The sequence below is a fragment of the Thamnophis elegans genome, chromosome 8 (assembly GCF_009769535.1).
Source record: "Thamnophis elegans isolate rThaEle1 chromosome 8, rThaEle1.pri, whole genome shotgun sequence".
Lineage (NCBI taxonomy): Eukaryota > Metazoa > Chordata > Lepidosauria > Squamata > Colubridae > Thamnophis > Thamnophis elegans.
In genome coordinates this window covers 23,705,980-23,717,032 of record NC_045548.1, presented here as the reverse complement: position 1 = coordinate 23,717,032, position 11,053 = coordinate 23,705,980, and the positions used below count along the sequence as shown (strand labels likewise).

The 11,053-nt window shown below is 36.4% G+C and overlaps 1 protein-coding gene across 2 annotated transcripts; it reads left to right on the top strand.

Annotated features, from left to right (window-relative positions):
- Positions 1–67: 67 nt before the first annotated feature.
- On the top strand, positions 68–11,039 carry PSMG2 (proteasome assembly chaperone 2). Of its 2 annotated transcripts, none has more exons than XM_032223470.1 (7): positions 68–391; positions 2,245–2,416; positions 3,722–3,780; positions 4,609–4,727; positions 6,866–7,036; positions 8,260–8,380; positions 9,580–11,039. In XM_032223470.1, the coding sequence occupies exons 1-7, from the start codon at positions 332–334 to the stop codon at positions 9,670–9,672; spliced, it is 795 nt and encodes a 264-aa protein (XP_032079361.1). In that variant the 5' UTR covers positions 68–331; the 3' UTR covers positions 9,673–11,039. The 2 variants fall into 2 exon arrangements, with proteins under 2 accessions (XP_032079361.1, XP_032079362.1); XM_032223471.1 differs by lacking the exon at positions 68–391 and adding an exon at positions 464–656.
- The last annotated feature ends 14 nt before the right edge of the window (positions 11,040–11,053 follow it).

Here is an 11,053-nt window from a genome sequence, read left to right as displayed (position 1 = left end):
TTCCAAAGTGCTTTGGCTAAGGTCTGTCTAGAACAATCGCCTGAGAAAAACCGCTGCCCTTTCTGTTCCCACCCTTCTTCCTAATTACACTCTGGCGAGCAACCCGGTGCAAAGAGATGTTTCGAAATTGTTCTTTCGGCTCCCGTTAACCCCTTTTCAATAAAGCTGTTGCTACAAAGGAGAAAGGCTGACAGGCACCGACCGAACACCTATTTCTGTCAAGGACAGTAAGAGGACCCAGGACATAGAAACCGGCACGCTTTTCTCCCTGGTTTGGATCGCTGTGAGGTGCTTATTTCGTGGGTGTTTTTGTTGCTTGGTCCTTGCCGGAATGTTCGTTTCCTGTGATGGCTATGCGTGCTCCGATTTCAAAGGCTTCACACTCCTTATGGTAAAATAAGCATTCATTTTCCTGAGTTGTATAGCCAAGTATTTGTTTGGTCATTCTCGGGCAACCATAGAGCTGCGCACAAAAACGAGAGTGGCGCGGTTTTTTTTTTTTTTGAACTCTGACCTCTTCAAGGGTCCGCTTGGTGAAATTTTAGAGCAGTGGTGGGAAACTATGGCCCTTTTAGGACTTGTGGACTTCAACTCTCAAAATTCCTGGGCCACGTAATTCCCCACCTCTGTTTTAGAGGGATGTCGAAATCCTTGGGGTAAGCTTGGAATTCATGGGTCTTTCTTTCTCCATGTCTTTCTTTTCTACTCATTGTGACCAAAAAGACTCTATGGCTCGTTCCAGTTTTATAAAATAAATCTTATCATTTGAAAACTATTCTACTTTGATTGAATTTTCTTTTTTAAAAGGAGTAGAAGCATTCTTTCAAATAAACGGAGAGATTTAGGACAATCTTGTCATTGGATTTTTGCAGCCCAGATGTAGTACAGCCCAGATTTTTGTAGTCCATAAGTAATCTTCAATTTATAACCAATCACTTATTGACTGTTTAAAGTTATGTAAAAGGTAAAGGTTCCCCTTGCGCATATGTTCCCGACTCTAGTGGGCAGTGCTCATCTCTGTTTCAAAGCCAAAGAGACAGTGGTGTGCGAAGATGTCTCTGTGGTCATGTAGCCGGCATGACTAAATGCCAAAGGTGCACAGAAAGCTGTTACTTTCCCACCAAGTAACGGGAGCTCACTCTGTTACACGGTGCTAGGGATTTGAACCACCGAACTGCCAACCTTTTTGATCGACAAGCTCAGCCTCTTAGCCACTGAGCCACCACATCCCTTTAAAGTTAGAACAGACTCGCAAAAAGGTATTTACGATCTGGATTTGAAGTTCTGATGGCTAGGCCCTTTCTGGTCATGTGATTGCCTTTTGGATGTTCAGCTACTGGCCTGCATTTATGGCTGTTTGCAGCATCCTGCAGTCACATGACTGCAATTTTTGTTTTTTTGCCCCAAACAAACCAGTATTTAGTTCTGGTTCCACCAAAATACAATTTGGTCATATGCCTGCCTTGACTTAAGGATCATGACATAAAATGGAAATTTCAGACTCTATGACAGTTGTAACTGGAGGACTACCAGTCATGGTACCTGAAGCTTCTGGTCTCAAGAAAACCAAATGTACTAATAGATTATTCATATGGTTCAGCAATGTTCTTGTATTAGGTTTTTTAATCAATTAACCATCGTAAATTTGTTAAAAACCCAGTGTGCTATTGAGACTTTCTGAAATTGCCTGAAACTTTTTGATGTATATGAGTTCAACATTTTTTTACTCAGTGGTGCTCTTAAAATTCCCTTTCCATGAACAGCCATGAGGGTCTCAGATTGGAATTCCTTTATAATTTCTCTTGTTTTGACATTATTTCTGTATCGTAATTATATACATTTTGGCAAACTTACATATAATCCACTTTTAATTAATCACATTTTGTGTCACCCGCATATAAAATTTAATGTTAGTACAATACAATGGACATGTAATTTTCCAGTTCAAAAGTACTATTCAATTATTAATAATGTAACTATTTGAGCTTTGTAATAGGTAATGCAATAGGTAAATACAAAAGTATACAATCAATATGTTTGCAATTGATCAAGGCATCAAGTGAATATATAAAGACAGAATGTCTTTCAGTTAATTTACAACAATATTGTAATTTAGTCTTATGATTTTACAATACAAAATAGATACATAGCTACCAGTAATTTGATATGTCTTTCCAGCAAATTACGAATAGGATTATTATTTGAGTTGATACATACTTAAATTTGCTTTTTATCTAATTTCAGCCAGCTGTATCAGTGGGCAATGTGGGCCAGCTGGCTATAGATTTAGTCATTTCTACACTTTGTATGCCCAGAGTTGGTTACTTTTATACAGATTGTCTTGTGCCAATGGTTGGAAATAATCCATATGCAACAACTGAAGAGGATGCAACGGAACTATGCATAAATGCTGAAGGTAGGTGGTGTAAATATAGTCTTGCCACTAAATTGGGAATAGATTGGGTGCTTCAGGTGTGTGTGTGTGTGTGTGTGTGTAGTGTGTGTAGTATGATTTATTTAAAGATGCTTTTGCAGAGCGGTTGGATTCCCCAAAAGCTACTTACAAGTTGGTTTCGAAGTTCTGTTATTGCCCACTCTCTGTGTCATGTGACCGCGTTTGGGCACTCAGCAGCTGGCCCACATTTGCTGCGCCCTGCAGTCATATGACTGCTACTTATGACGGTTTTGTCAGAAACCAGGGTTTACTTTCAGTTGCTGCAAAAAATGGGCCATTGAGAACAATGGGTTTGCTTAGCACTGCTGGGTTTGCTTTATGCCTGCTGCCAAAAAAAGGAGGGTCAGTGTTATGATGACCACTTTGCGAGCATCATGACTTACCTCTGTAATTGCCAGGATTAATTACGGTCATAACTTGATGGCTACTTTGCATTTTCATTAAAGATGAAACCCTAATCAGTTAGTACCAAAACGATTGATGCCAATGATCCTAAAATTTAAAATCATTATGAGATTTCAGAAAGATTGTGTTGTGGCCTGTCAGCTGTTGGCCCCTCCAGTAGATGAATCAGATGATGTGGCATGGGAGTCAGGGTCAGCATCAAGGCAACCTGAGAGCTCCAAGGAGAGAGTGAATGGAGCTGTCAGAGAGAGAGACAGAGGCGGATCCTGGGCCATCTGTCAGCCCTCAGATAGCCCCCAGGTCTGGAGGTGGCTGATGAGGAAGAGGAAGAACAGCTGGGTCCAATGCCTGACACACAGATGCACAGAAGGCAGAGGAAAGGAGAACAGTGGAAATCTGCCGGCCAATCCTTGGGATGGAAGAGCCACTGCTACTAACAAAGCCTCACCCTAGCTCTGGGAATAAAAGGCAGGGGGCGGGAAATGAATAGATGTGACAGACAACTATTCGTCTCCCTGCTGTGACAGACTTGTTAGCCTATGGTGAGAGAGAAACTTTTTGCCAGGACTGCTGGTGCTCCTAATAAAGAAATCATTGATTTAACTACAGAGGGTTTGGGGTGCTGGGTCAGAACAGATTGAAAACTAGGAACATATAAATGATGGGTGTTTTAAAATGTTTTCTCTCTCTCTTTTTAAGGTGAGCTCTCTTGTTCTAAATGTTTTGTATTAGGTTTTGTCAAAATGCAACAGAGGCATGATTGCAGAGCCCCTCTTAAATTTCCTGGCATCAAGTGTAATATGATTGGTTAAAGGTAATTTAATGTTAGTGCTGACATATTGCTTATGCTATTTTTTTCAGTGTATGCAAAAACATCAAAAGAATTGGTGGTTCTGCAGATCAGATCACCATTCATAAAGGTATGTATGCCTATGTGGGATTGTGGAAGGTTGTCACATAAAATGGCATGTGTATGGCATAAGCATAAAGAAAGGCACAGAAATACAAAGGAGTAGATAATCCAAACTTGCCTGATCACCTTGGAGAGAGAGGAGATAAATAACAGAAAGGAGACTGTTGTCTTTCTTGTGATAAGAAGGGAGGTATTGTTTATAGCACATGATGTTAGTTTTTCGAAGAATGTAGAAGTGCTGGGATAGTCAAAATAGAGTCATCCCGTAGTGTAATCAGAAGTAATGTTCTACTTGTAAAGGTCATTGTATGATTTACACTGGTTTGTTTATGATTCCTATGCAACTATTCTGGCAGTGTATTGCTCATAACTTTACTTGGTTTGGGGCTCTTTTGCATTCATTTGGCTGGGAATCAAGCGATCCCTATACATGTGCACGCCAACAAAATACACATTGTGCATCCAAATGCTATGGTTTCTCCTTTAATTGGACATTTTCCCCACAACAGAGACACAAATTAAAAGATAAATCTTCATGTCAAAGTTGAACAATCATGATTATCCTATAAATAATTTTGTGAAAGACTTTGGTACTGCAGCTTTATGAAAAGCATCAATATTGTGCACTCAGTGGTTTTAACTCTTTAAATTATTTTGATAAGACTGAAAAATAACTGCATCAGTTAAACCATTTTTATTTTTCATTGGCAATAATTAAGACTTTTTTGCATAACTATACAAATTTCAGAGTGCTAAAGCTACAGATGAATTGACAAGATTCAAAAATGGAAAGTTCTAACCTATTGTCTTGCTTTGCTTCCTGGTGTAATAAAAGAATAAATATAGATTGTTTTGCCAAATATTGCTGTCATGGGTGAAAAACTCTGGATTTTCCAAAATTGTTTTCTTGTCAAGCAGTCATGCTTATCAACGCAATGACCAACAGCTTCATGGGTAAGTCCTACAGATTATATAATTGTATGCATAAGGCCAATTGAGCATTGTGCCAAGAAACATGTATTTATCTAATAGGAGTTTCATCTCTTTCTGGCAACTCTCCTCATTGCTTCCAAATCTACCTAGTGAGTTCCTCACATTTTCAGAATGAATCTGCTGCTGTAAGGAAGAAGATAGAGAGAACTATCCACTGTAAAGTATATTCTGCTAGCTGAGAAGTATAATTTAATAAGTTCCAAATTTGTGCAGTCAAGCCATAGTTTTAGTTTGTAATTACTTTTCCAGGCAGATATTTTCCAAATTGATGAATTATTACGAGAAAAAAAAGAGTGTGGATTTTTTTCAGCTCAAATCTTTATAGACTGGGTAGTTTTATACATGTATAATATATATTTTAATTAATAATTATTGGTTGAGTCTTCCCAGTTTATTAGCCAGTTTATTAATTAGGATCTTAAGATTCAGCAGCAAAATAGTACTTTGGAGTGTATGGATGTGCACATGTCATACATGCCTGCATCTGTTTGAAGTAGCTGTGTGTTTTCATATAGCCTTTCAAATAGTTATCCTTTGCAGTTGTAGTATGATCTGAGGAAAAACATGTTTAGTTTATGGAGTTGTTAGTTATATATCGGTTGTTATTGGTTGTTATGCAAGCTCAGGACAGTCTCTGTGCACTAATGAAATGGATGAGAGTCATTAAGGACAATAAAATGGAAGCACTGTAAATAAACATTTTTCTTGTCCAAGAATAATTGCTTTGAATAAGAGAGAGAATGTACAAGGCACTCTATGGCCACAATGGCATTTTTCTAGTTTTCTAGCTGAAACCACTTTTGGACAGGGCAACCTGGTCACAATGATTCATTCATTAGCAGTCTCAAGGACTTAACTGCAGAATGCTGTGCTACCCTTAAGGTTGACCTGAATACTGTAGGTAGTTTAAAGTACTGTAACTAGATTGCTGGGCAGGACAAACTATCATTAGCAGAAAACTGCCATTCTGCTATTGATCTAAGTTTGGAATTTGCAATGATGTCATACCATATGTCCTGCCCATCAGCCAAATTATAATAGGAATACTGAGGATATTGCATTTGTGCAGGATTTTGTGTGCTGCCAACCAAGGGTGTGCATTTTCAATCCATGCAGCCTACTTCCTATACTGTATTCAGGGATAGAGGGCATTTAGCCTTGTAAACTGAGGCAATACTGGGTTAAGATTGAGGCTTTTGATTAAATAGGTAGTACCTTGTCTTCAGGTCTGGTTTTGTATGTAAAAGAATTTGAATGCATGGTTTTAGAAAGGTACCGTATTTTTTGGACTATAAGACGCACTCCCCCCCAAAAAAGGGGGTGGAAATGTCTGTGTGTCTTATAGAGCGAATGTTACTGAAGCCCCGCCCACCCACCAGCCCCCATCCTTCGGTCTCTGCCTCCCAGCAATTTGCCACCCTGTAGCAAACAGCCTGGTCAGTTTCAGCACAGCCTGATTTAGCATGAGCAGCTGATTGGTGGTTGGATTGGCTCCCAGAATACCAATGAGGATCCCGGGGATAGCCATCTGGAATGTGCTGAAAACGGGACCCACGGAGGCCAAAAACAGAGTGCACGGAGGCTGAAAACCGGATGTGCAGAGGCCAAAAATGGGGAATGTGAAGGCACCCATAGGTGGTGACGGCGATCCCCACAGCCTTGAACATCTGATCGTCAGTATTCTGGGAGGCCAATCCAACTGCCAATCAGATGCTCATGGTAAATCAGGCTGTGCTGAAGCTGACCAGGCTGTTTGCTGTTTGCTGCAAGGAGACAAATTGCTGGAAGGCAGATTTTTTTCCTTGTTTTCCTCCCCAAAAGCTAGGTGCATCTTATAGTCCGGAGCATCTTATAGTCCGAAAAATACTATACTTAATGAACTATAATTTAACTTATATTTTAACTTTCTATAAACTGTTTTTTAACAGACGCTTTTCCCATTTGGATTTTTTAAAAGTGAACTGAAAATAGTGAATTAAAAAAAATGTTAACCATTTATTACAGCTATTTCTGTTAGATTTTAACTGGTTCTTTTGAAAGAACCAGAATCACAGTTCTGATTTTTGCAGCTAAACTTAAATTTTATGGTTTGTTGACAGCACTTCATTTCGATACTTGATTTCACCTGCTGTTGACAAAACAATGGAAGATATTTTAGAAAGACTGAGCGGCAGTGAATTGGAGCAAATATCAGCATTTCCTGGAACAAACGATGATAAAATATTCTATATTCCAGGAGGTGGTATTACAAAACTATTATTCACAGAGAGGTTGGTGAGACAGTAAAGTTTTAATATTGAAAAGTAACATTATATTCAAAATCTTTTTGCTTAGATCAAAAAATAAAACATAAAATTAAGCCTGAATGTCATGCATTAGAATGTTATTTCTCAATAATTTTCACCCCATTTGTATCTAATTCTTAGATACTGCCGGGAAAACTCCCTGCAGTTTTCTTGGCAAGGTTTTTTAGAAGTGATTTGCCATTGCCTCCTTCCTAGGGCTGAGACAGTGTGATAGGCTCAAGGTCACACAGCTGGCTTTCTGCCCAAGGCAGGGTTAGAATACCTGGTCTCTTTCTATTGTGATGGTTTCTATTGTGATGCTACCCAACTGGCTCTCATTTCTCCAATAATAGTGTTCTAATTGCATGCAGTTGTTTTCTGAAATACAGGAAAAATTCTGACCCAATTTATGCTGTGAAGTAACACAGCAAGTGCTGTGTTACTTCACAGCATAAATTTTTATGTTAAATTTTTAGCAATAATTAAAATAGTTTTTTAGATTTTAGTTTTAGATTCAAAAGTAAATGTTTTTGGAGTGTTCCTAAGTTTTCTTCAAAATGCCAGTTTTGTACATAATAGCGGTTTATTTCTGATTTTGATAAAAGCTATTTCTAAGACAATTATTATGTCTTATTATGAGCTAAGTAGATCTTTGATATCAAACCTCTGTTACAACTTCACAAAATGGGCATTTATAAGTGTGAAAAGAAATAACTGACTTTTCTCAGGCTTCATGAATAATAATTCCCTTTCTTCTTTACAGAAGTTGTATCTTAGTGCTAAATCAAAAGTGTAGGAAGCAATAGGATAAAATATAAGCATATATTTTTATAATTAATGAATGTCACCAATTAAAATGTAAATGTGACTAAAATGTGAACAGAACACCAACAGATGTTTCTTTCATTTCTTTAAATTCACTGAAACAGTATATATGTGTGTGACAATATCACTGTTAGAAAGCCCAGGAAAAATCATTAATACTTTGTTGAATTAGCACATAATTTTCTGAATGATAGAGAGGCTTGCTTTGCTTTGTTAATGTGACTACTTGTATGTAAAATTTACACAATGTATGATATACCATTCTTTAAATATAGAATGTATCCTGTTCCTCTTGTATTCACAATTCACAGCATAATTTATACTAGAGATGAAGAGAGTTTGTTGAATTTTTCACTCCCTTTCTCATTTTATTTTTATTCCAGTTGTTCAAAAGGAATTCCACTGGTGGTTTTGCTGAAATTCTGCTCTGAAGGAGATAATATTCCTGATGCTTTTGCCCTTGCTGATTACCTTAATGAAACTTTACCACTAATTGCACCTCAGGTAAGTATGTGTTCCACTACTTTGATTTAGAGTTTCTTTAGAAAATTACATTAAATTGATTATGGGCCCAGAATGTAGTTGAAAGTGTACTTATTTTTCTTTTAAAACGCCATAATTTTATAACCTTCGATGGTTCATTGAAATAACTATTTAAATATATACAATACTATTTAAATTAATTCAAATTAAAATGATATCCCAATAATAGCTAACATTTCAATGGCTCTGTGTTATTAGTTAAAATACTTCTAAGAAAGCTTTATTTTAACCTATATCTGGGAAACCAGCAGAATTATAGCAAGATGAACTTCTTATAGAAAGCTATTTCATAAAATGAATATTACAAAAGTATTTCCTTCTACTGTTGCCTGTTCCTCCTAGTCCCAGTTTTACAGTAATGAAGGATTATTGTAAGTTTTCTGTGGTTCCTGCAGATGAGTCAATTTTGAATGGATAGAATTATGAAAGTATAGTATAGTATAAACTGCAACTGCAAATTAACAGAGGAGATCTTAGTAGAAAAGCTCAAAACTACCATTATGTCATAATGATCTCAAATTTTGCAAGATTCTTCAGAATAATTCAAAAACTAATTGGTAAACTAGATAGTCCTCATGTAATGACTATAATTCGGGACTGGCAATTCTGATCCTAAGCGAAGCATCACATAAACAACTGTATTTTCTGCCTGGAAAGAGACAACTTCGTTTCATATCTTTGGCTTTTGCTTGCCTCCTAGCCAATTACATTTTGTACTATAAGTTGTAATATAGGTTTGAGCAATTGCTGAACAAATGGTCAATAAATGAAGACTGTTTGCAGTCAATACCTTTTGATCCATTAGGCCACTCTAATAAACTGTTACTTCCAGTTACAAATGCTAGCTTTTAAATGTCAGGCCCAAAACCAGAAATGACATGTGGCAGTTTTTCCAAGGTGACTTCTGTAATGTTTCACAGCTATAGACAAAATCTTGCCAGATGGAAAACACTATCTGTAATTTACAACCTACTTAGAGAGCTATTAGAAAGCTCCTCACTTTCTCTCATATGCTTTATGGGCTGAGTTGCCTCTTAGTCCCCTGGAATGCGCCCTCTCCCTCCCAGGGATTGGTCTCCTCACTACATTTCATCACAAATATTTGGATTAATGGAATTATACTGCTGGAAATAATTTGCTTCTTCTTTTTTAATCAATAGAGTAGCACTTCTCAAGAAAAATCTTCACGATGGAAAATGCCAAGTTCCTGGAAACTACTTTTTGGTAGTGGACTCCCATCTTCATTGTTTTAAATCATACATTGTTTTTCATGTAGTCCATTTGTATACAATCCAAGCTGTGTTTTGCATCTACAGGCCAATGTATAAACTTGTATGCAATTATCACTTTTCATGGATATTTTAATTTACCGGAGCAAAAGTATTGTATCAAAATTGGACATCTTGGCATACTTTTGGTTCAAATATCAAAATGTTCCATGCTTCTTTTCACTATTCATATTTAATTTCATCTTAAGAGTAATAAAGGAAAACTGAGATGTTCAAAATGTTTATCACTCCCATTTTGTGTCACATTTAGATACATGTAACATTTGGACAAGAGGCATTGTAAGTTATGTGGTGATCTTATATACGTACTCAGAAAATTTTGTACAAAATGAAGCAGATTTTAGAAAATCATGGGTATTATATTTGACTCAAGTTGAAACTTAGCTTTGTTAAAATGAATTTGAGGCATATAAAAACTATGTGTTCATATTACAGATATAGGGATGGTTTTGTTGTAAAATTGGAAAATGGTTTAGGGTTTTAAAGGGAGGGTTGCTTTTTAAATTTCTTGGTAACTTTAATACTTGAAACTTAACCAAAATTGCTGGGCTTATGTAAAATAGTTATAAGTATTTAAAAGGAAAGCAATGTTTTCAAACGAGTTATGATAGTATTTGGCAAATGTATTTCTAAGCTGGTTAAAACAATTCTGTCACTAAAGAAGAAACTGATATTGGAGTGTCCCAAATGCAAAAGAACCTTTGACTTGTACTTTTTTTAAAAAAAAAATCTATGTTGACTTTGTTTAAACAAAAAAGTATTTCTCCTTATGAGCAATAGAATTCATTCATGCAAGCTCCAGTATTGTTCCAACTTACTTACTTGTCTAAAAATATGGGAAGTCTAATTCATCAGCACTGCCATGGCTGAACATAGTTAATTTTAAATCCAGATTCTTTAAATTTTCCAATTATTTATATTTCTTGTTTTTAAACCGCCCAACTCCCTCAGAAATGTGTGAGTGGATTTATATCAGTGAGATAATTATTTTCTTTTAAATACAAATTGATGGGAAAGTGAACTTTTGAAAATGTTCTGGATAGACCCCCTTTCCCCATTGAATCTTCTAATCTAAAATGTGTATATCCAATACCACAGAAACTACAGCTCTGTAGATACTACAGATACTACAGTATTGTAATATTACAATACTACAGAAGGACAGATTTTTCATTTAAACATAATTCTCTATTTGTAATAAATGTAATGTGTTCTCACTGAAAATAGAACAGAATAAAACAGAAGTAATCATGTAGAAATATTGTAGCTGAAATTGAGAGTAATAATAGATTAAAATAGCATTTCTCAGAGCATTGCCAGTATAATCTTTCTGGAACTAGATTAA

Bases quoted from the DNA above. Each gene is read 5' to 3' on its own strand.
- PSMG2 (XM_032223470.1), top strand. From the start codon at position 332: ATGTTCGTTTCCTGTGATGGCTATGCGTGCTCCGATTTCAAAGGCTTC. The intron at 2,417-3,721 runs GTAGGTGGTGTA...TATTTTTTTCAG, and splicing joins ACTATGCATAAATGCTGAAG to TGTATGCAAAAACATCAAAA. The intron at 3,781-4,608 runs GTATGTATGCCT...GTGTAATAAAAG, and splicing joins TCAGATCACCATTCATAAAG to AATAAATATAGATTGTTTTG.